Genomic DNA, 24,726 nt, shown 5'->3' on the forward strand with positions numbered 1-24,726 from the left:
CCAAAATATTTGATGATAATAATAATAATAGTTTATTTATCAACCGTAAAATTATTATAAAAAAAATATTCACGACAAAATTAAGAATGGAATAACAAGAAAAGTATTGATTTGTATTTAAAACTATTTCAATCTCATGTATTAGTATTTACAACATAAAATTAAGTGATAAGTTTAAAACATAGTAAACAGAACATACAAATTAGAGTATTATCAAGGTATCAGCCACTTATGAATATAAATCAGTCGTATATAGTTTCCAAAATTTAACAAACCAGTTAACCATAAATTTACACGGCCAACGAAATCAAAGCTATCAAAATCATTAATTCCAAAACCAAGCTAATTTTCATAGTTTTATTATACTCATACATATGGAGCACAAAATGGTAGAACAATTGAAAAAATCGCTCAACAATTTTATTCTTTATATGTATGACTGCTTCGCTCGTCCGAATGACCACTCAGGGTCAGATGCACCAGTCAACTTTGAGATTAACTTTAACCTGCCCGTCGCCACCGTATTTTCTGTTTTTGTGCGCTGATAGTAGTTAACGTCAAAGTTGATTCGTGTAACGTTAAAACCCTATGCCTATTCTAGATTATTCGTTGTAGAACGTTCCGGAGTTCACTCTCCACATTTGTAGCGTGCATCGCAGTTCACCCCCCTCTCCCCCATCTCCGCTGCTTCCCTGATGCCTCTGGATACTTCTTCGTAGGGCTCCAGTTCGATGCTATCACTGAAAATAATCAAGAGAATATGATTATTTTTTATTTATTTATTATTGACAGTGACAAGAACTCAGATTTTAGGGGATGCATGAAAGGGATTAGATTCCAAGAATAGTAGAATAGTTTAGAAATGCAAAATTAGATCAAATTCACTTAATTTAATTGACATAGTGGAAGCTAATTTCATTTACAAAGAGAGAGTGGGAGAAGCTTTAGATAATGGACAGAAGTCAAAGCACGAAGTTGAATCTTTTGATAAGAAATAGACCCATTACGTGTTACTTATGAGTTCATTGCATAAAGCGATGGTGATGGTGAAACAACTTTATTAGTGCGTTTATCTTTCTTACCCCTGGAACAGCTTAGCTCCCTGAAGAAGCAACTCAGCCCCTGAAGAGTACATGCCCGCTTGCTCTGGCTTCTTGCAGGACATGCGGTAGAGGCAGCCGTAGTCCTTGGACTGCTGGCCCGTCAGGTAGCTCAAGTAGAGGAGGAGCTCTTCTTCGGTGATGAAGGACGCGTTTTTGTTGTCTGGAATTGTTAAATTTAATTTATGTGAAAGCATCTAAACGCCTTTACGAACCGATTGCTCCATCGTGTGTTGCGACCAGGCGGCGCGCTGCAGCTCCATTGTTTTGATAGGTTTTGATACTGACGTCGATGTACGTTCAAGACTCCTTACAATTTTTGCGTTCTGTGAACCATCTACGGATGTCAAGGCAACGGACGACGTCGGAGCTAAGTTGAAATGCCAAATTTCTTAATAAATTTGAAATTGTGATTTCCTATACTTAATCTAAATTAAGTATAGGAAATCACAATTTCAAATTACAAATACATTTAAATTAGGCGTATTTTAAAATGATCGAAGTGTCCAGCTTCCAGTTTGCCTAAAAAAAAAACAATATTGACTGGTCATTTGTCGTCTGGCGGGCGATAATCCCCATTCAACGGGATTACTTAGTTTCGGCCATTTCGGGTACACGACAAACGCATCTAAAATATTGGATTACTGAGTGGACACGCGCTCACAAGGTGTACAGACAGATGGACAACCCTTCCTGATTTTTTTTGATAATTATCCGATGATTATTGGATTGGATGATCAGTTTGAATTGAGCCGTGGTGGTCTATTTGGGTTATTTAGGAATATTTTTTGTTCATATTGAAAATATACCACGATTTACAAGATTTTTTTAGTGGTTTATAAATCACTGATGGGCCTTAGACCTTAGGTCTAGTCTTTTCCAATTTATCCATGCATCTCTCAGTCTTTTCCTTCCATATTTTGTAATATGTATGTATTTAAACCATCTAAACATGTTGTCTTTGTCCCCCCTTTTTTCAATCTCTCTATTTTGGTAATCACTGGCTACAAATTCTGAAATTACTAGAATTAAAATCTAGAAGTGAAATTACTAAAAGGAAAGTTCCAAATCATGATATAGTGTCAGAACTCCACCAACCGAATTCCAAGGCACGAGATTAGCTTCGCCAATTAGATACAAATATTTGACTAGATCCAAGGCATGCCATGTGATATATTGATTGGTTTACCATCAACCAAGCCGTATGCTCGTTATCTAAAGATAGATGTAGAAGTAAACATGAAGTAACCAGAACGACCATTAGGCTATCCGAAGATATAGGAGTAACCAGACCTACCGTCGAGACTCCTGCCGTAGTGATGACCTCCTTTCCATGCGCCGGCTCCGAAGAACCCAGCCGCTAGAATCAGCGCCTTTAGCACGATTAGAATCACCAGGTTTGTCAGGTTCAAGCTTAGTACCTGTTGGAATATGGAGATTGTAGATCGAGATATCAAAAGTGAAAATAGACAACTCGCAAAACTTATGCGAGTGTGGCTCCTCGCCACAAATTATGGAGCATGAATACTGCCATCATATACGCCTCCATAAATTCAAACTAAATACGCCTGCGTAACTCCAAATTATAGGATGGGACAAAACCACAGAACACAAAGAAAAGTGAGGAAAAGAAGACAACTTGATGTTTGTTGCCAATTCACTTATCGGTCAAAAACTATTTTGCTGCTATTTTTACTTATCTGATTTTCAAAATATTTATTCTCATTCACCTTACATTTGAAGTTGGTACGTAATATAAATTAACTGTGACTGTGTTATCTTGTCAATAGGAAGGGTGTCCGGGGATTCTGTCCCAGAACTTGAGTCATAGACATAACTATCGAAGCTTATCATCGGATTCCGCATTGTTACTCATGCGAACTATTGTTGTTTGGGTTACAAAAGACGTCCCTGTTCTTGAGCTAGGTTTGTTTTTCTTTGTTGCCGCTAGCAAAGTTAAGATTAATATTGCGAAAAATATTACGTCACTCTTAAATGTTAGCTATTTTTTTTATTTTGTTTTGAAAGTTATCTTAATATTTTCGTGTGTTTTCTTCATTATCATTTTCATTACTAATAAAATACTTATCATTCGCGCTCATTCCGTATATTACTTTATTTTCAATAAAGCACAAAACCATGCAATAGCGTGCGAATTTATAAAAAATGTGCGATACGAACCTGCGTGACGCAGTCAAAACCAACCTGGCTGGTGCCCGTAGATCTAGCTATAAAATCCCTCGCCATGCCGTTCACGAACTGACCTCCCGCGCTGCTTAGGAAGTCTCCAGCTGACTCCATGAATGACGCCCTCCCGTACATCGACGTGTCATTTTCACTATCAAACCTCGAGTCACTTTTGAACGGCACTGGGTTTTTCTCTCTCGGTAATAATGCATTTGTATCAATTTGCTTGGGGAACATTTTTTTCGCGTATTGCGGTGACGAATATGCTCCAGAATGTTCACCAGAGACTAATAAAAATAATGGTAAAATTAAGATAATTACAACCATTTTGGATGCAAATGGGAGGCAGGAGATGCCGACCATCTTGGAGGAGGTTCGGGAAGGTACTGGGCAGGAAGCGGACGACGCAGGGTGTTTTAGTGGTAGTAAGGTAGCATTTTTATCTCTTACCGGCCTTTTGTTTGTCGCACGCACGATGACATCTGCTAATGGTTCTATTGTTGTTGCTCTCTAGTGGCCGTGTTTTATAAATCTAACATTTTTAACAAATATGAGGAAGATACTTTTTGTAAAGAACGTTTAGTAAAGATTTTCGCTTTTAATTTTCTAATGAATCTTTTCTACGTTGACATAATACTCACGGTCCACCATAATAATAACATTACATAATGTTCCCATTTTATTTCAATTGATTAATGAAATTTAATAATTATGAGATTTATTTCTCTCTCAACATCGGGTCTTTCCATTTTCGTGCACCGGTGGTCCGCTTAAAATGAACTATAAAATTTCAAATATTCAGCTGTGATTTTTAGACGCCTGCTTGCTGTGAGTAATATTATATTTTTTTCATATGTAAATATAGTAATAAAAGATTTGATTTGTGAAATAATGTTGACACGACTTGGCTTTAAGAAGGCCGCATCAAGGTAGACCTTATACAAGATGGCGCGACGATCTAAAAAAGTTTCAGTATGGTTGGCAACACACGGTCGAAAATAGAAAACAAACGGGTCCCTATCTGTCCTTTGCCCAACAGTGGGACACATAAAGGCTATATAAAAAGAAAGGCATAGTTTGAAAAATATCTTGGGTGATACTCTCAGGTGCCATTTTTCTGTGCCCAATGTGGAGTGCCTCCAAAACTGGAAAGCGTCGACGGCCCCATTTTCCGTCAAAACTGGCGGAACATCTTTGTTTGCGTCCGCAACACTTACGGTAACACGCGGCCCCGGCTGTGGCCATTCGGCACATTTTGATAACTGTGACATAACTCTTGTTACTGACACCCACTGACATCGTTTCCTACTTGCTCGCCGGTGCGGTTAAGTTTTGACTCGTCCATCATAAATGGTCTATTTTTAAATTCTTGAGCTATGTTTGTTTACGCTCGTTCCATTTGAAGTATGTATACAACGGTTTTGATAACTGTGTTGTGTTGTAATTTTACAATAATAATATATAATCGCATAAGTGTACGAAATTTTTGGTTTACGAAAGACATGGCCGTACTAGCAATGTCGGCGCGAAAATACAGCGCGATATGACTTCCTGAAGTTATTAGCCCTATACAACACTTGTAAAACACTTTTCAAACGCTATTTGTTCGATATATTACATAATATGTATACGCTTGCTGATAAATATAGGATAATCTATATTATAGGCTATCCTATATTATATCCTATATTATTATATAGGATATTCAGATACTTTATCAGCAAGCGTGAGTCTGAAACGGTTCTCCGACAATTGCTTCGTCTACGAACGTTACGTCGACAGAATGTTTCGACATCGGGCGTTTGAACGACAGAACCCTTCATCTACCAACGATTCGCCGACATAATGTCTCCTCTATTCTGTCGGAGAACCGTTAGTAGATAAAGGGTTCTGTTGTAGCAATTGTCGGAGAACCGTTTCAGACTCGCAAGCGTTACAAAACAAATGTTTCTATCTAATCCAAGCTACATTGACAGTATATACTCACAGTCAACCATCGAGAAAATTGGATCATTTTCGAGAAATAACCAGGTTCTCTAACCACTTTCACTGAACATTCCTATTGTCCTCATAAATTACAAGCAACGACTATAATGTTGTGGTAATGGTAGTTGATTACCACGTTACTAAAGCCTCTGTGTATATTATTTAAAGAATTGGTACCACTGACCGATACCATTATTGGTATTATTGATATCACTGCTGACCCTAGTTAGTGTCGGAAGCACTATTAATGACCTTGACCTATGACCCTATCGCAACCAAGTATTATCGCCCGTACCAATAAGTTACTAATACTAAGTACTGATATTAATCATTATAAGCAATATAGAATATACTATTAGTTCATTTTTCTATGGCACTAGTGACACGAACTATCAGAACCATGGTTCGTGGCCAGTGGAGTTTTGAGTACTTGTCATACCAACCAATCGTATGTTCCTCTTTTATTGGTATACCATTAATTTTTATCTATATAAAATATATAAACCTTAACACATATAGATAAAAATTAATATTAAAGTAAAATAAACACCTAACACTTTCTATAGTTATTTGCGAATTGTACAATATATAGGTATTAACACATTAGGTGTAAGGTGTATAATATGTGCTGTCATTAAGTTTAACACTACCACAGATTAAATAATACCCCAGTAATACTACGTAGTATGGTATATATGGCAAATTATATGTACAAATTATATGCTACGAGAGAGTGGAATCTCCTGGCACAAGCAAATTATGGCTTAAAAGGAGGTTCCCACAATTTGTATTTTGATGTAAAATTATGTTTACCCAATCAATATTTTTGTTTTTTTATTTATTTTGAATTATAAATTAACCACGAATATCTGATGAAACTGCTTGGAAATAATAAAAGATTGAATGAAACGGTAGATCTGTATTCTCGTTTCAAGATATTCATCGTGTTAATATAATTTGTTACAGTTTCCACCAATTTTGATTTCAAACGACCAAACAATCTATGGAGCCAATTTTTTGTACCATTTGCCATCTAACCAAAGTGATACCGACAAAATTGTAGATGCTCGCAGTAGATACGCTGCTCTCCCGCGGACCCTAAAAGCGCATGCTAATTTTTTTCCGCGTTTTTGTAGTGTTCGCTATTGAAACTAGATGGCGCTTTAAACTTATGCGGAGTTTTATCGAAATGAACTTTGTCGTCATAACAAAGTTTTTGTTCCAAGAAATTTCTATGACATATGTAGTTACATTGATTGAGTATAATGCCGGCTCCACACTGTCGTCGAACTGTTTGCCAAACTTTGACGGATTCTGTATATATTGCTGGTTTTTCATTATTGTATAAATAAAAGCATTCATACTAACTACGCAGTTTTCGAATTCGCGTCTAGTAGGTGATATCAAAAGGGTGAATAGTGTATTTTCTATATCTTAATGTTTCTAAAAGACAGTATTCTATTCAAAAGCCGCAAGTGGCTAAACAATTTTGGAAAAGATCTTAATCCAAATTTCAAGATATGTGGGAATGTTCACGCTTTGAATATCATTAATTTTTTATGGAAATTAAATTAGAGGCATGGTAGAACTTCATTGATTGCGTCCCAGACATCCCAATTAAAAATTTACTAACCGTTAACAATAGATTAACGAACAATGGTCTAGATCGACCACTACGATGGTCCTAGGGCTTGCAGTACAATACAATAGGTACATAATAAAGCACCATTTGTTGTGAACATTATGATTGTTGCGAGCGTGAGAGCGGCCGGTGAAAATGTTTGGATCAAAAGTGAAACCGGGTAACCAGCCTTGACCGTCACGCAGGGAAATCCATGGAGACGAGTTGTTATTTTTGGACCTGACCGAAAACGTGAATTTTGATTAGTTTAAATTCTAATTTTAATTATGGTTATGAATTATAATAAATATTCTTGAATTTTACTCTCTATGGATTCTTCTTTTTCTTCTTCTTTTCTTTTGTTTGTTTTTATCCACAGTGTTGGAAGCCCTGGAGCACGGCCAGTGTAAATATAACATAGACAATATTAGTTTATTAACTTTACGATCGCTTAACACTTGCATTATTGACAAAAATGTAATATAAGTAAGCGTGTAATATTTCTGTTAAATATTGTTTTATTTTTGTTTTGTATAGTTAAAACTTTGTCAAAAATACTAGACTGGACAAAGTAACTGTTTCGACTGTGAAGTTGAAACAGTTAGTTTGAATATTGATTGATTGGACATTTATTGAATCGAATATCAATTATATGTGAGGAAAAAATGTTAATCAAATTAAAAAATTTATAAAGAAAACTTTTTATATAACTTTATCGTGTTGTCGGCTCTACGTATGTCGCTGTTCCCCATTTCTTTTAGCCAGCATTTGGGCAGCAACGAAAGTGTTTTGTTTCTTGCTCTTATAACATAGACGGTGGCAATTACGCTTTCCAACGACCATGATGCAATGCCTTTCGGCAAATGTAACAGAGTGGACCACGCAATATGCTTTGTGGAGTAGTTTTTGCTGGTTGTTTATGTGGTTATTCTCTTTTTGTAGAAGTTTATTGTTATTTTGGACTGATGTGTCCGGTTTTGACTGGTCGGTCTTTTTCTTAAGTTGTGGAGTATTTTTGTGTTCATTATCTAAGAAGCATAAATGTAACTGTTAACATTTTGTATGTAATTTAATATAATTGTTAAAATATATGTGTGTGTATTTTCTGAAACAACGGAATTATCTTCTTAATTTTAGCCTGTTCCTGTTCAGTGTCGGCCCTTCTCGGCCTAGGTTTTGTTGACAGGTGATGTGTAACAATAGCATTCCCGGAGATCGTTGTAGTCAGATAGGCGGCCGGTCGTAAAATTACAGCCCAATCTTCTAAATTAAAAGGTTAATTTTTTAAACGGATTCTGGGCTTCGGGCCATTCAGTTTTCAGTAAATTTCAACGGATTTCTGAAACATTTCCGCATGCAACTAAAGTTTAAATGTCAATTTACTTAATCCGCCAAGTGAGAAAACAATCTATAATTTAGCTACTAAACCGAGTTTAACCTGGAATGTTTGCGAACAAACATAACCCTCTCCCGGAGAGGTCGGTTAATGTTTCGTTAATTGTTATAGCTTTGGGAGCTAATCAGGTTTATGGGACGCGTTCCACTTTGCGCACCGAACAAAAATCCTTATAGACTTATATTGTTACCTAAAATAAAATTAAATAATTTATAATATTATGGCTCCACATCTCGTCTCCACCAATGGGGTCAAGAGGACTTTTAAGTATTTATGTCTACATTAGTATTATTAGTAGTATTTAGTAGTGGGTGAGTAGCCATACCGAGTATTTAATTGTAATATTAATCCATGATTCCAACAAGAAAATAACTATACGCTAAGTACCTTTTATCCCGGAATAACATACCATCCCCGCAACGAATTTACGCGGGTGAAGAAAATTTGCCGCTCTTATTAATATATTTTCCCTGAATATTCACAAATAGCACCTAAAAATATTTATTAATACAAAAATATGTTTAAAAAATAACTGTGGAATATCTCAGAATAAATTTCATATACATTATCGATACATAGTCGTGCTCTTTATTATACGGTGCTATAAGTGATAGACGAATGTGGACGCGAATAAACGCATTACATTGTTCAGTTTATGCGACCAATGCAAGGAAAAACTAGGCGATTCGGTGCCATTTCTGTAGGTGCACATAGTGGAATACGTTTATGGAGGCACACGAAATAGGTTTGGCCCAAATCCGTTCTGGTATTTCATAACTTAATCCTAATTTTAATTAAATGAGAAAGTTTTGTTATTTGTTTGTTATGCTTTCACGCCTTAATTACTCGACCGATTCGACAATAATTGTGACACGCTTTTTTAAATTAACTGTAAATAAACCACGTCGCTGATTTATTATTGTGGTAAATAAAATCTCTTTCAAATTACGCAATGTTCTTAGATTCGGTCCTGGGTTTGGCGTTGGTGCGTAGCCATACGCGAAATAATGAGTTTTATATAAGACTGATGATCATTTATAATGCAAATTAATGAAAAGCCGGTAGCAGATACTAAATGGCAATTCACACATCCACTTATTAACATCAGACATACCATTTTTAATTTTATATATATATATATGTTTTTATGTATATACCTATGTGTTATTGACCTGAAATAAATACCTTGTTATTTCGTCGGTACTTTTCTCAAATACGTTTAGAATTTGTTAACTAAGCTTTTGTGGGGCCGAAGCTAGAGCTCAAAGAGGATTTATATTAAAATTAAAAAGCTAAAAATTTCCGGTCTATTCGGCAGGTGTTTAACACAACAGCTTTGTGAAGGAGGATGTAAGTAGATGGATTTTAAGTATTCGAAGATATGTATGAAGAGATTTAGATTGAGATTTACTATTGGTATCGTTTTGACTGTGCTAACACGTTATTAGCGTCCGTTTCGTTTCCGTCTATTAAAATAATATTTATTTTTAAATTAGTTATTTGTATAAGACACTTTTTAAAACAACTTAAATTTTGCTTGCTTTATTGTAAGATAGAATACATGTTTCTGTAATCCTACAAATATTATAAATGCGAAAGTTTGTGAGGATGTATGTGTGTATGTTTGTTACTCTTGTACGCAAAATCTATATACATGGACTACTACACTCAACGACACATACTGATGACTAAGCTTGTTTGTAATATATTTATTGCATATCCTACAAATATTATAAATGCGCGAGAGTTTATGAAGATCTTTGTTACTCTATCACACAAAATCTACTGGACCGATTGTTATGAAATTTATTACACGGGTAGAATATAACCTGGAATAACACATAGGGTACTTTTTCTCCCGAATTTCCCACGCGAGCGAAGCGCAGCTAGTATAACATAAACCATAATAATTACAAATGTACATACACAGATATTAAAAACAACACTCACAACTTCCAACCTTATCTTTATCCTTACATATAATGAAACAAAGACCTCTGCAGCGTCTACCTGTACCTGTAAACTTCCCATTTTCATGCGGTTTTCATCAATGGATATTGTGATTCCTGAGGAAGGTCCTAAACAATATCTATTGATGTATAATTTATCATGTTTTTACCCGAGCAATATTTAAACCCAACCCAATAAAACGATGGATCAGCAGATCCACAGATTATCTGAAAAGGTAAAATAACGCCATACTAATTTTACATGAAGAAAAAAATGTAACTCAAGGAGGTCAATGACCCCACCTGACCGGAGATTTTCATGGGACGATTGCAAGAAAGTGCAAGTGAAAATAAGAAATTGTCATCGCGCTGTAGAAAGCATAGAGATGGCGTTAAATAAGAGCAGAAACTGTGACCGTGACCACGGCGCTTGTTTATGGTGGATTCGGAGGGCCATGGCGAGAATAAATACAGATTGAGCTAGCCCCAAAGTAAGTTCGAGACTTGTGTTATTGGATACTAACTCAACGATACTATATTTTATAACAAATACATATATAGATAAACATCCAAGACCCGGGCCAATCAGAAAAAGATCATTTTCCATCACGACCCGACCGGGGATCGAACCCGGGACCACTTGGTTCAGTGGCAAGAACTTGCCCACTGCGCCACCGAGGTCGTCAAACAAAACATGATAAAAACATAATATTCGAGTTTAATTCTAATGGAAAGGGTTCCGTTTTTTATAAGCTTACTAGCTTGTGCCCGCGGCTTCGCCCGCGTAAATTTCATAGTAAAATCACGGTCATTCTTTAGAAAAATTATGAAGAGTATGTTTACCAATTTTCAGCTTTTTATCATGAAAATTGTATTAAGTCCCCCCTTATTATCACCCCTCTTTTTTAGGGATTGAGAGTTAATTTTCAGAAAAATCTGAAACACGTATTCATAAAACAACTAAAAACCAAGTTTTCAAGTCACTAACTTCAACGGTGTAGAACTTTCACATAAAAATTTTTCACCCCTTTCACCCCCTTTCGGGTGGAATTTCCAAAAATCCTCTCTTAATGCTCATCTACACTCCCCAGGGAACCTACATGCCAAATTTCAGCTTCCTACGCCTATTAGTTTCGGCTGTACGTTGTCTGTCAGTTAGTCAGTCACTCAGTAACGCAAGAGTTTTATATATAAACTTATATTTAGTTTCACTCAAGTCATGCAAGTTAGATTTCTCCTACTTCCAGTTGTCCTACTGAGTTGAGATTTCCCACGTCGCTTCAGTTTCCGTCACAATGCATTATTATTATAAGCATGACCTGATGGTGTAACCAGGATCGGCACGCAACGAGGGAACTCCGCAACGGGTTACAGCACGGACATGGGTGTTATGTCAAGCGTTAAATGCCAAAAGATCTCTCTGATGACAGTAAAAGCTTGTGGCAAAAATGGCATTGTTTTAAAAAATTAGTTTATACAACAAAGTAGTAAACAGGCAGGTCTACCTGATGGGAAGTGGTCACCGTTTCTTGTGGACGCCTGCAACGTCAGGGGTAGTAGGTAGTAGGAAAGGGGACTCTGGGCTACGACGCTCAATAGCCAAGGAATCAACACTCAGATGAGAGAGAGCGGATTTACTTATGTTTTTATTATAATGACGATAAGGTATGGAGACTTATTCAATTTGGCGAAACAACAATTTGGGAACTAAGTTTTGCACTTTTACCTTAGAAACATAGTACTTAACCGCAACAAAAGGTTATGTAACTTTCGCAATAAAACGATTTTCTCCTTTCTAGCAATTTGCCAAACCGGTTTTTAATGGCTGCAGTCGGATTATAATATACCACATGGTGATAGTGACAATAACGGTTTAATGACCTATGTATGAGTAGGGAAACGGTGATGGTCAAGTGGTTAAGACCTGCCTTGATCGAAAGGTCCCAGATTCGAATTTGTATACCAATCTGACTTATGTATATATATAGATAGACCACCACTTGCTTCCGGTGAAGGAAAATGATAATGTACAGCCTTCATTTATGTTTGAGATACATACGAATCTTATAATAAATAAATAAACATATATTAGGACAAATCACACAGATTGAGCTAGCCCCAAAGTAAGTTCGAGACTTGTGTTATGGGATACTAACTCAACGATACTATATTTTATAACAAATACATATATAGATAAACATCCAAGACCCGGGTCAATCATAAAAAGATCATTTTCCAACATGACCCTACCGGGGATCGAACCCGGGACCTCTCGGTTCAGTGGCAAGAACTTTACCACTGCGCCACCGAGGTCGTCAAAGGATAAAATGTTGCCACGAATATATTTCAATTATTGCATATTAATTATTTATTTCAAATATTTATATGATTATAATCTATATGAAAATACTTTTCGTAGAACAAATAAGTATGGTGAAGTTAAAACTTGTATACTTTTCTGTGTACAAAATTTCATAATTAATATTGTTTCAAAATTTAAATTTATAAACGATTACACTACTTCAACTGGCAGTAAATTAAAAAAGAAACTTGTAAAAACCTGCAACTCACTTTTTGAGAAAGTCGCACGATTTGCCATAACATGTCGACATTACCTCTAGCAAAAAGTGTCACAACACGACCTCTCTTACTTGACCATCAATTGTTTTTATCGCATCTACTACGAGTAATGTATCGCACGTGACTCGTATCGTAAAACTTTTTCCGACAGACTCGATTCTTGAAAGCCTTCGACATTTTTTTAATTAGTTTTCTCGATTGCCTTTTGATTTTCGATCTCTTTTCTATTACTACTCGCAAACATAAGGATTGATTGAGAGATGATCATATTTTTGGTGTCTGAATTAAAATTCAAGAATCCTGAAAGTAATTAAACTAGTTGACCGCGGCGAAATTAGATCTTTCGCGAACACAATACATTTTTGATGAGTTTTTACAAAATTGTGGATATTTCAAAATCGACTGAATAGATTCAGTTGCCCCACGAACCTAAAAATTGTATTGACAGATCCTACATACCTTTCAAATTTCATCAAATTCAGACCAACGGTTCAAAAGTTATCGCGTTACTAACATACATACATACAAAAAATATATTTTTGCCCCAAGTTGATTTGTACTAGTAAAAATATATATGATGAGAATACTAAACTTACTTTCGCAATTAAAATGTAAATGTTTATAAGATTTAATTAATTTCCCCGGATACGTCGGATGAAAGTCTTTCATAAAACTCACTCCACATAAAACCAATCGTTTCATTTCCTATGTGTTTCAAGAATAGCGCCCCAGTCCGTGACTCTCTCTGTAATGACAGTTTTATCCCTATCGCGATCAGTTCGCTCTAATTGTAAGGCACGCATCCGTTTAAGATTGACTTTTTCAATTTAATGTCTACTTATTCTTGTGTCTGCCCGTCAGACAAGTATATAGCACAAAAATATAGGTAGGTATAGTTTTTAATTTACGGTCTCTCACAGAATCATGTCTTTTGTGGTTTCTTCTTATATTTCTGGCATTGGTATTGACAATTGATATTGGGATTGTACAATTTACAAGAATAAAATAATTTCAAATTACAATATACTTACGATATGATATGAGTAATAAAGCTTCTGTGTTCTTGGAGCATTGTTTATATATATTTTTATTTATTTTCTTAAAATAAATTAACTTCCTTATATCATCATCCTGTCCATAATTATTTTAGGTAAAAGTTAGGTACCAACTTTTAAAGGTCAAATTTATTTATTTGGCGCCATCTCCAAAAAGTTATATAGAGGTGAATCCAAAAAGTTACAAAGAATCAGCATTGCCGTACAACGTGACAGTGCTGCCAGCCTTCTGGGCACATTACCTCAAAGCAACGAATTGCCGGGACTGGTATTTTCGTAAATATCTAATTTGAAGTTTTTAGTATAAATTCAATTTAGTTATTTTTAATTTTATTTATTTAGTTTTATTGTTATAGATAAAATATGAATACTATATAAAATGTTTTATATTTTTAAATATAAAAAAAATAAAACAGATTATACGAATTTATTTAAACAATAGCTGTTGCCCGCAGCCTCCACATTGGTGTTATTGACTTCACCTTATTATTATTTATATCTACAACAAATTTAATCAAAATCGGATTAGCGGTTTAGCTGTGAAAGCGTGACAGACAGATATACTTACTTTCGTATTTACGATATATTTTTTTACATAAACATCGAAACGGATAGCAACCAGTTTCAATTTGAGATCTCTAAAAAGGGCCAAGCATTTCCCGTACCAGGCCGTGGAAAACTGGCAACAGTTCATCATCCATTGTGCGCTTTTCCCATTCTTCGCGGAGAAAATGGCGCAAAATGAAAAATGTTTTCACCTCGGGTCGCGGCCTGAGATGTTCCGATAGCCAAATGATGGTAATTATCCCGCTCGACGTTCGTGACCGAGGATCGCAATGAGTGGGAGCGACGCTCTTAGGACATACAAAACGTACGAAAATTGTACAAACGTTCATACAAATGAACGTTTGATGATATACATGCTATTCTTCTTCTTCTTTACGTATCGAATGCAAATCAACGCTCTATTGGGTGCAACCTAAATATATTCTTGCCAGAATCGAGCCACTTCGATGGCTTCGTGCTATTAAATAAATGGTTTGTCGTTTCGTTTTCTTTTATACGTTTAGTCGTTTGATTTTATACTTCGATGAAAATTCCGTTAATAATGATTATACATGTCCTCACAATCACTTCCGACCTGCCGAACCTCTGCCGATATCCCTGGTGTGGTCGGACTTTTTATTTTAAGTTAAAATCTACCACCAAGTGTAGTGCTCTAGTGATGGAAATCTTTAGGAAGTTCGCGTAATAATTAATTCGATTTACTTTCTTGTAAGTACATAAATGTTATCACGTAACTATTACAAACTAGAAACAAATGCTTCAACAAATATTCGGTTGCACAGCAATCTGATAATTTGATAATATTCGCATTGTCAGAACTATTGTTCCGACAATGCGAATTGAACAGTTATTACTTTTGAGAAAAGTTATTACTTTTGAATCTTTTTGCGGCTGCCTCCAAAACTTGTGTTCGACGACCTTTACACTACTGGGAGGGCAGGGGCAACAAATGCATCCACAATCAAAACTATATCAGAGGTGTGCAGCAACCGTCAGCGCTCAGTGCCCGCGCGACTGCCCGCGCGTCTCCACGCGAAGTGAAAGTGAAAAATGAAAATGACAGTGCGTACATTCACGTTTTGCATGCTCCTGGCATTGGCCAGCTCGGACGATGATCAAGTGAAAACTTACAAACTGGATGTGCCTGGAAAGGAACCAATCACTGTCGTTGAAAAAGCACCATTCAAAAATTGGAAAGAAATCACAGTGGATCCTAACCAGGAAGCCGAATTGAAGAATCTAATGACTCATATAGTACACGAAGTAGATGGAACTCCGAGGTGTTATGGACCGTCTTGCCAACAAGGATTCAATGGAGATCAAGGCCCACATGACGGGCTCGACGAGTTCACTATTGAGAATGACAAGTTAAAGGATATTCGTGATTTCTCTCAGGATCGTTTACAAGCAATAACCGCGTTGGCTGCGAAGTTGAAGAAAGATAAAATTAAGTCGGACCGTTATTCATCAATCGAAACAGATCGTTATCAACCATTGGAGAGTGACCGTTATCAATCAACTGACAACGATCGCTATAAAATACCTGATAATGATCGCTACCAATCAATGGACTCAGACCGCTATCACTCCATAGAAAGTAATAACAATGATGATTACAATAATGGTAAAGTTTACACTACTTGGAACAGACTTAAAGTAAAACAACATAAGCACCCGTATGATGACAAAGATGGCTGGGTAACTTTGGAACCTGTGGCGTGGTCTACGAGCAAAATATCAAAATGGAAACCCAATGTGAAGAAACAAAAACCTAACCACTGGCATGAAGATGAAAATAGGTTCCCTAGTGATGATCGATTCTCAACTAATCAAGACTCAGGCAATACTTACAATTATCCTCAAAAAAGGCCGGTTATGCTGCGCCCTGGTTTCCTCAACAATAAATTACACACGACGCCTGATTACGAAGACGACATTCCTTCGAAACCATCATGGAATAAACCGATGCAAACTTCGTATACGTCGACATGGTCTCCAGATGAAGGAAGAAGGCCTCATAAGCCAAATTGTGATTCTGACGAACATTCCAGTGATGACACAGTTTTTTACGGTATATCAGATTCTATAGTAACTGACAACCGACCATCGCACTTCCCATACGAATATGAAGCCTTGCATCAAGCTATTCAACAAAAACGCCCAATGAGGAGGCCAACTCAAGTAATTTATGCGGGGTCTCCAGATTTAGATAACGATCGTGGTTCCAGGCCTCCTTATGGAGATGGTCAATGGGTACTACTTTCCACAACAAAGGGATATCGAAATAAGAAGCGCCAGAGATCATTGAACCCTCCGCCGGAGGAAATAAATGAATTTGGATCTATGACATCACATCAAGCAGTTGCGTTGACAGTTTTGCCTGTGGATAAAGCTCACACCAATATGACAACGTCTCACGGTGGTTTACTTGAAGTTGAGAAGAGTTTCCAAACGGTAGAAGAGTCCAAACGGGATATGGACAAAAAACATGATTTGGACGTAGCAGCTACTCAGTTTAGGCCAGTGAAGACCAAGGTCATTAAGAGGAAGATAGCTTCAAATGTTTCTCCAGATAGTTCGACCATTTTGGCTGCTGTAGGAGCTGGGATGGTCCCTGCTACAATGGCGATGGTCGTTCCTATGATGTTGGGACGTCGTCGAAGACGTGATGTAACGAACGAAAGTCTAAACTTAGACAATATTTTCTATAGACGCCAATAGGGTTTTAATTGTAGTAATTTATTTATAGTGTAAATATTGTAAGACTGTGATTTATTAATTTATTTAATTTAAATTGTTGAATTGTTGCTGACGTTACCAGTAGACGTCTAGTGTGTTATTTGTTCCTTTACTGGATGTTTTGTTGTGTCCTATGTTTATACACTTATAATAACAAAATTTAGTGTTTTATTGTTTTATTAAACATTCCAATGAATCACATAGATGATTTAAAAAAAAAGAAAAGAGGAGCATTTGCTATAAAATATCTTTTTATTATCAATTTATTATATCAGCCACAAATAACCACATTTATTTTGCTTCACATTTCAACTTTGTAACAATTACAAGTAACTACTACAAAAGATAATGACGTAACAATATCTACATATGTATTATATGATAAACTTAAATAGGTTCCTAATAAAATAAGTATAAAATACAAAATAAAAATACTTACACACAGGCAAGTATAAGTTCGAAACTTTCACAAATGTTACCAAAAGTACACACAACTCACAACAATAGGTATATACTATATTAACTACTAATTCTGACTGAGCAAATGGTCCATGTAAATTATTATTTTATTCACAAGAAGAACTCTAAAACGATAAAATATTAAAACACAAAGCAATAAATATATATTTAAATAAGACGCTTACATTAATCGATTATTTTCTACATTTCTTGATATATTAAGATATTATCTTTTATAAAAGCAAAGAAAACCATTTCGTGCACGGTCCCAACTCTTGCTCTTGCGGTTCTTTCATTCATATTGTAAGTAATAAAATTGTTGGATCGACATCGACATGCTAAGTAGTAAGTAATTAATGATTTTATAGCTCATAATATTATGTAGTAGAAAAAGATTGACCTATTTTCTGCTTTCCAAGTCGTTAGCATTGCTTCGACAAAAAAAATTATACTCCAATATAGGCATAATTACTGTTTGATTTGATGCTTCTGTGATGTTACCTCACAATTATAGATTCGTCATTGAAAAAGTCTTTCCAGCATCCAAATTCTTTTCCAAAATATAACAAAAAACAATTCACAATTTTTGGGAGACTTTTGGAATTAAGTATATTAATTGTTAAGTCAAGGGTATAATCTCGAATGTGTTTATTAGATATATTTAGATATATTTGAGACATTCAGATAATTTCAATTTATGTTGTTTATATGTAAATTGACAGATTAAAATGTTGACTAAAATTCCATTATATATACTTAAATAAGTTCAAGAAATAGGTACCTATTTTAAAATCACACTTAAATTCTTATTTATGTGTTTCTTAAGACAAGAGAAATAATTCTCTCGTGTAGATAAATTATTAAAATAATGAACAAAGTCAAAATTATATTAACAATTTTCTTGTTTAAATCTAGTAACGCTGTATAACAATCAATTCCCAATTATAGAAATAAATCATAATAATTTTAATCAACCAAATTTATTTTTTAAATTTGCAGGAAATCGAAGTGAGTATCTTGAATACATTTGAAAATAACACAGCTTCACATTGTCTTGATATCGAAAATTCTGCTTTGTACTAACTAATAGATATGAAAGTTTGGTAGTATGTGTGTGTTACAATGTTTGTCATTCAATCACGCAAGGGCGACATTTGATGAAAAGTACAAGTTGTACATTGCCTGCCATTTTCGTGAAAGGAACGTAAAAATATACGTAACGTGAAAATGGCAGGGTATTTTTTTATCTCGAAGTTCCTAGGAAAGCAAAGACATAATTCATAAAGGTTAAAAAAGTCCATTTTAAATTTTCATTAATTATAGGACTGGAGACAATACATGAGACGTAGAAGACAAGGCAAACATCTGCCGTCACTAGAGTGACGACATCGGCAAGGTTGCAGGCCTGTTATGGATAAGAATCACACAAGACCGTGAAGCGTGTATTGGAGGCTTATGAGCTGACCGTGAAGCGTATATTGGCACGACATGAGCTGAACAACACGTAAATGCAGCTATCGGTCGAAGTCCTTGTAGTAGTATTTCGGTTCTCTGTCCCTCATGCTGCGGTTTGTCAGCGTGTTATACTTGTCTGAACACAGCACCTCCCCGGGCCGACTGTAGATGTTCCCTGTACGAATCGCCTCCATCAGATACTTCACACTGAACAGGCAGATTATCAGGAGCACTGGAAATATGCAAGGATTTTGTTGGATTATTGGTGAGGACTTTAAGAATAAATAAAACTTTATATCTTATGCCTGTCATTGTTGTGCGTCATTACAAGCCGTTGGACACTAGCGCAGTACTGAGCAATAGGTTAAAGGCACACAAACTTTAACATTTCATGTGACATTAAACGATGATACGACGATTGGCTCAAATCATAACGACCATGACCTTTGGCACGTCTTTTTTTTATTTAGCCTATGTTATGCTACTGCTGGGTGAAAATCTATATGCCCTGTAAAATTTCAAAGCCATTCTCAATGATCGAGATCGTCTTGCCATTTCATTCTCGGTCGTTCTGGCAACTACAAGATTCTATAAGAATAAGAAAACACAGAACATACCATCAGATAAAGCGACAAGTCCCAACTGTATCCAGCCCTCGGAGACAGCCTCCCAAACGACTAAAATCACTGTGAAGAACATGTGGAAGAAACTATACACGAAGAACGTAGCCACCAGACAGTAGTTCGCCTGAAAACAAACATTTATTTGTTTAAGCTATCGTCTTTGGATTACATATTAGCAATAGATTTCAACATACATACAGACGCACAATTTATTTTAATGGTTATTCCAATGACTTTCTCATCAACTTCACATCTCATCTTGCGGCCAGCATAAAAAATATCCATCTGAAGATTCGGGTTTGGTTTTGTGAGCTCCACCTGACGTAAACTCTTTTTAGGAATTCTGCTGTTTGAATTGGTATTTGTGCTGGTCCGTACAAAGGAAGCTATTAAAGTAGGTCAAACATACTTCGAAGCTATAGTCGATTACGTATCACAGAAATCGTAATTTTTCAGTAGTTATGGTCTATTCACGCGTATAATGTACGTAGTGATTAAAACGATTACTCAGTTTCATAGCGCAGTTTCAAACCATCGTCAGTGACGTGATCACGCGATGGAAAGCATGCATATTGTTTCCTATTTCCATGTTACATCCACAGAATAGAAATATACAGACTTGTGCGAGAAAAATTGCTTCTTACAATTAAACTAGCATATACTTGCGACGGGAAAATACGGTATTTTTACGTGAGATTTTTGTGAAAACTCTTTCGAGTATTTTACATACGTATCCAGTTCCATTTTCCAGTTAGGTACATTACTAGTCAATCAGGTACAGAAAAGTTTTGTAATATGTGGAAAATTATTTATTTACAAAATTGGTTTTGAAAACAGTTACATGAACAAAACCATTGAAATATTCCATTCCATTCTTTATTTAGAAACTATACCCACCGTCCTGTCTGTACACTTGTATATTATGCGTTATGTAATCCAAATCATGCGAGGAAGGGCATTCCAAAATATATGCGAAAAACTTATTTTGACAGAGAATGCTTTTATGAATATGCGAATATGCACGAGTAGATTTGTTTAGTAGATTGAGCGTAATGGATGGAGTAGTGTAGGTACTATCATTTCTGTGCATATTCAATTCCTTTTTAGTCATGGTTGGGACATGCATCATTGACTCAATTGAATTGTTAAAAGAAAGAACTCAATTATGACATACCTATATGATGGGATGAGTATTACCGTGTATTATCTATGTAGTATTAGAGGTATAACTCTAAGTACAATTCAATATTGTTTCTATGAGCGTGAAAAATAGGAAAAGTCGCCGAAACAAATCAAGTAGGTATCAATTTACCGAATAAATTGAAAATTTCAATTGTTGTTAGCAAGTAAGAATAAAATACTAAATTTGATATATGACAAGAGGTAGATAATGGCATCACTATGTATTTATTTTGATCATTTAAAAAAAATCTTGTGTTGAATGTGTGTGTGATTGAGATGTTACCAACCTGATACGCTCCGCACACGAGCATAACTCCAAACAGAAACAGAAGAAAGGCGATAGCGCAGTACGTTGTATAGTAGCTCATGGTGATGCAAGCTACCAGCGAAGTATTAGTCTTCCCGAAGATGTTCTCCAGATTCTGGAAGTTGCGGAATTTCTCATGCTCATAGTCCTTAGAGACCATGGTGAGACCCAGCTCGTAGAGGTGGTATCCGAACACCATTATCGCTATGGTCTGAAATTTAGAAAAATCTTGTCAGGTTGATGCAAATATGTACCGAAATGAAAAGAAAATATATAGGCGTTATAAGTACATTTTCTATCTATAATGTTAAGCACGAAAAATTCCGCCTGATGAAATAATTTGAGCAAAGTCTCTATTGAGCATCTTATGTGCGATAGTAATTTCGCACACACTTTTGAAGAGGATTGTGGTTAACTGGAGTAAATTAACCACAAACCTCAATTACAACGTGATAATTTAGATAAATGTAGATTCGATATTAATATAGATAAAAGTTTTATTAGGTATTTTATTCTATCATCGTTGAAAAGGAACATTTGGATATATTTGGCTGTTTTTATTTAATACTTAGCAAATACTTAAAACGTGGTACAAAAGGCGGACTTCATTAGTATTATGCAAGTGGTTTAAAAGATAAGGAAAAAATTAAATTCATCGTCAATTTTCTTAAACCAATTCGTTACCATTACTTATTTTTCCTTTAGTTGGAGCAAACCCTTCATCCAAAAAAAAATGTTTGCTTTAAAAAACAAATTGGTAACAAATATAATGATCAAATACCAGTGAGGGAAAAGATTTTGATAAAAATATTAACCCCTTGTGATACTTACGACGATAATATAGCCTAAAACAATGTTCCCCGTCCGCAAAGGGAAACAAAAGAGAAATTTTCTTGTCATCTTCGGTTCATCAGCGTATCTGAAACAATTACTCATTTTGTAAAGCAAAATCTTAAGTATTTTTCTTATACATATCTGTTTATTATTCCATTTTACTACTATAAAATACTTCATAATATACGTACATATTATGTATACATATGCTCTCTTTATGTTATTATATTTTTTATACCAGCACACAGCCTACTGTCTCTAAAGTACTTTTGTACAAGGGGTTTCATTCATTCATATCGACTGTGTTAGTGCTAACACTGGTGTCAGATTTTATTCAAGTCGCTTAAAGGCAAGGCATCTGACATGAGAGAACTAAATTGTCCACCAATGTGCAGGTTTCCTCACGACAATACTCGTTGGTATAGGCCTAAATATTACCTTGTCTACGTAGTTCAGGCTTAGATGCGTAATATGCAGTTCAAATCTTCTGCAATGTCTTAAGTACTATTTACAAAATAAAATATTTCGTAGATGCCATATCTGAAACTATTCAGTTCGAATCTACAAGACAAAACTTCCAGAAAAAAATGTAAACTTGATGTACTTAAACGTAGAATTTGAATACGCTTATCGAGGATTGAGGATGGTATAATACCTACTAACTCAATGGGTATAATTTCATCAAGACATTATCTAAACCTCAATTTGATACTATAGCAAACCTAATCTTACAAATCAGAAATGGCTTTGCGCATGTCGAGACCCACCCATCTGTATAGTTTTCACATTATGGCATATCTCGTAAATGTCATGTTAGGTAGATACATTGAAATGATCAATATGTATATTGGATTATAAATTGAAAGAAATATACATATATTTATTTTATTCACAAGAAACAGGGCAAAAACAGGACACAAAATGGGTACAAAACTATGCTTATAATATATTAAACAAAGTACTTATATGTATATAAAATATATTTATAGGCATAGCAATGTGGATAAACATGTTATTTATAACTCTACCAAATATCACAGTAGTGAACTAACAAATATATTTAACTGATATTAAAATCATTAAATTACTTTATTTTTATTGCAACGTACTTAATTTACTAGAAATTAAAATTTTACATATTGACATATTTATAAACAACGACTTTGATACTGTCATGCCGGCTCCAAACTATTCGCCAAATTTTGGCGTATTAGGTATACATTGCTGATTTTTCATTGCGGTAAATAAAAACACTCATACAAACCACGCAATGTTCTGTTCATGCATTCGCGTCGGCATCGTTCCGAGTTCGGCGATAGTGTGGAGCCTACATTACAATTTGATAAATACTTAATCTAACGAAGCGAGGAGTTGTTTTAATAGATAAATCTATGACAATAGACACAATGCATGAATGACGCTACCCACATTATAATAGACAGACATATAGCAACAGTTACTCATTTTACGACGTCGATCGATCGATTCAAAAGGTTCATACAATACAAAACACGGAACGATGGTCTGTTTTAACTACTATATAGGAACAATACACTCTATAAATGGATGAGAAACTACGGGTCTTCAACAAGACTATGGGTTTATTCAACTTGGGTATTGTTATACAACAGTTATCATTCCCAGGGTGTCATTACCTAACTTCTTCGTCATTTCTTGCATTTAGTTCATCGATGCTGAATGCTAGCGAACTGAAGTTGGCAAGTCTGCACCCACTGTTCGCCATTCAAATTTTGAAAATGGAACCAGCAGAGACACAACCGTTGTCGCCGGGAACTTTACTAGAATGTTCTATTTTCGGGCTTCTATTGGCAACAGTCGCCATTTTAATTAGGTCTCCCGTGGCGTGAAGTCAGATGTAGTGAACGGCTCAATGTGTATTGGTTTGGAAGTGTCATGGTTCGGTGGTTAGTTTCATAAAGGTTATTGTAGCGAGGGTGGCGGGCCCAAGGTCGGGAAGTGGCTCTATAAAAAGACATGTTCATAAAGGTTACATGCTACGGGTGTGTTATCTGAAAATGTCTGACAGGGAAAAAATTTGGTACAATGTACCTGTGTACAAAAATAGAGTGTTATGATCTGTTTACTTATTTATATGTAAAATATGCGTGCGATTGATTTGTGATTTTTTTTTATTTTTTTTTCGCTTATTTTTATCTTTAATGATGAAATTAATTTTAGTTTACGGCATTAAGATAATACGTATCAAATTAAAGTAAATACATGTTGCCGATATAATACTAAAAAAATATGATATTAATTTTTAAGTTAGTGTCCGTTTAAGATTATAATGCCTGGAGTTTAGTCGATCGATTTCATTCATCAGGAAATGAGATCACGTCATGTCAAATGCCTTGAGGATTTAAAAAATATAAGACACCAGAGTTGTCTATAACACACTTTAGGTTAAGTTATGATGCCGGGTTCAGCATGAAAAAACCTTAAAATTTTGAAGATTCGTCTGTGATTTTAAAACCGCCCGCCTGTCTGACGCCAATCCTCTTTGGGATTATTATTGTTGTTTATCAGCTGGCTAGGCTGTGTGCCCCTTAGTCGCCTCGAATGACATCTACTGGAGGATATGGAGTGGCCCTATTCTAGGGCGGAACCACACGTTCCACCACTGTCTGTTATTTTTTTATTGACGTAGGTAACTCGTGGATTTGTT

At 35.5% G+C, this 24,726-nt stretch overlaps 3 protein-coding genes across 6 annotated transcripts in view; 1 reads left to right on the forward strand and 2 right to left on the reverse strand.

The window, feature by feature from the left end:
* Positions 1–37: 37 nt before the first annotated feature.
* On the reverse strand, positions 38–3,682 carry LOC128674359 (uncharacterized protein). 2 transcript variants are annotated; one of them, XM_053752853.1, is made up of 4 exons: positions 3,306–3,682; positions 2,398–2,521; positions 1,083–1,263; positions 38–740 (listed from the first exon to the last, which is right to left on the reverse strand). In XM_053752853.1, the coding sequence occupies exons 1-4, from the start codon at positions 3,648–3,650 to the stop codon at positions 629–631; spliced, it is 762 nt and encodes a 253-aa protein (XP_053608828.1). In that variant the 5' UTR covers positions 3,651–3,682; the 3' UTR covers positions 38–628. The 2 variants fall into 2 exon arrangements, with proteins under 2 accessions (XP_053608828.1, XP_053608827.1); XM_053752852.1 differs by having other exon boundaries at positions 3,282–3,682.
* Positions 3,683–15,433: 11,751 nt separating this feature from the next.
* On the forward strand, positions 15,434–17,348 carry LOC128674067 (uncharacterized). The gene has a single exon (XM_053752360.2). It carries the CDS (start codon positions 15,492–15,494, stop codon positions 17,160–17,162), a length of 1,671 nt encoding a protein of 556 aa, XP_053608335.1. The 5' UTR covers positions 15,434–15,491; the 3' UTR covers positions 17,163–17,348.
* Positions 17,349–18,639: 1,291 nt separating this feature from the next.
* LOC128674068 (uncharacterized) overlaps positions 18,640–24,726 on the reverse strand; it is a 106,050-nt gene continuing 99,963 nt past the window's right edge. For 2 of the 3 annotated variants that reach the window (XM_053752363.2, XM_053752362.2), the window contains exons 2-5: positions 22,038–22,125; positions 21,187–21,417; positions 19,712–19,841; positions 18,640–19,326 (exon numbers count right to left, since the gene is read on the reverse strand). In XM_053752363.2, the coding sequence (XP_053608338.1) occupies positions 19,154–19,326; positions 19,712–19,841; positions 21,187–21,417; positions 22,038–22,106 (603 nt within the window). In that variant the 5' untranslated portion in view covers positions 22,107–22,125 and the 3' untranslated portion in view covers positions 18,640–19,153. Of the gene's footprint in view, positions 19,327–19,711; positions 19,842–21,186; positions 21,418–22,037; positions 22,126–23,695; positions 23,847–24,726 lie in introns of those variants that run through there. The other variant, XM_053752361.2, reaches the window with a different exon arrangement.

This window comes from Plodia interpunctella, chromosome 12, assembly GCF_027563975.2.
Source record: "Plodia interpunctella isolate USDA-ARS_2022_Savannah chromosome 12, ilPloInte3.2, whole genome shotgun sequence".
Lineage (NCBI taxonomy): Eukaryota > Metazoa > Arthropoda > Insecta > Lepidoptera > Pyralidae > Plodia > Plodia interpunctella.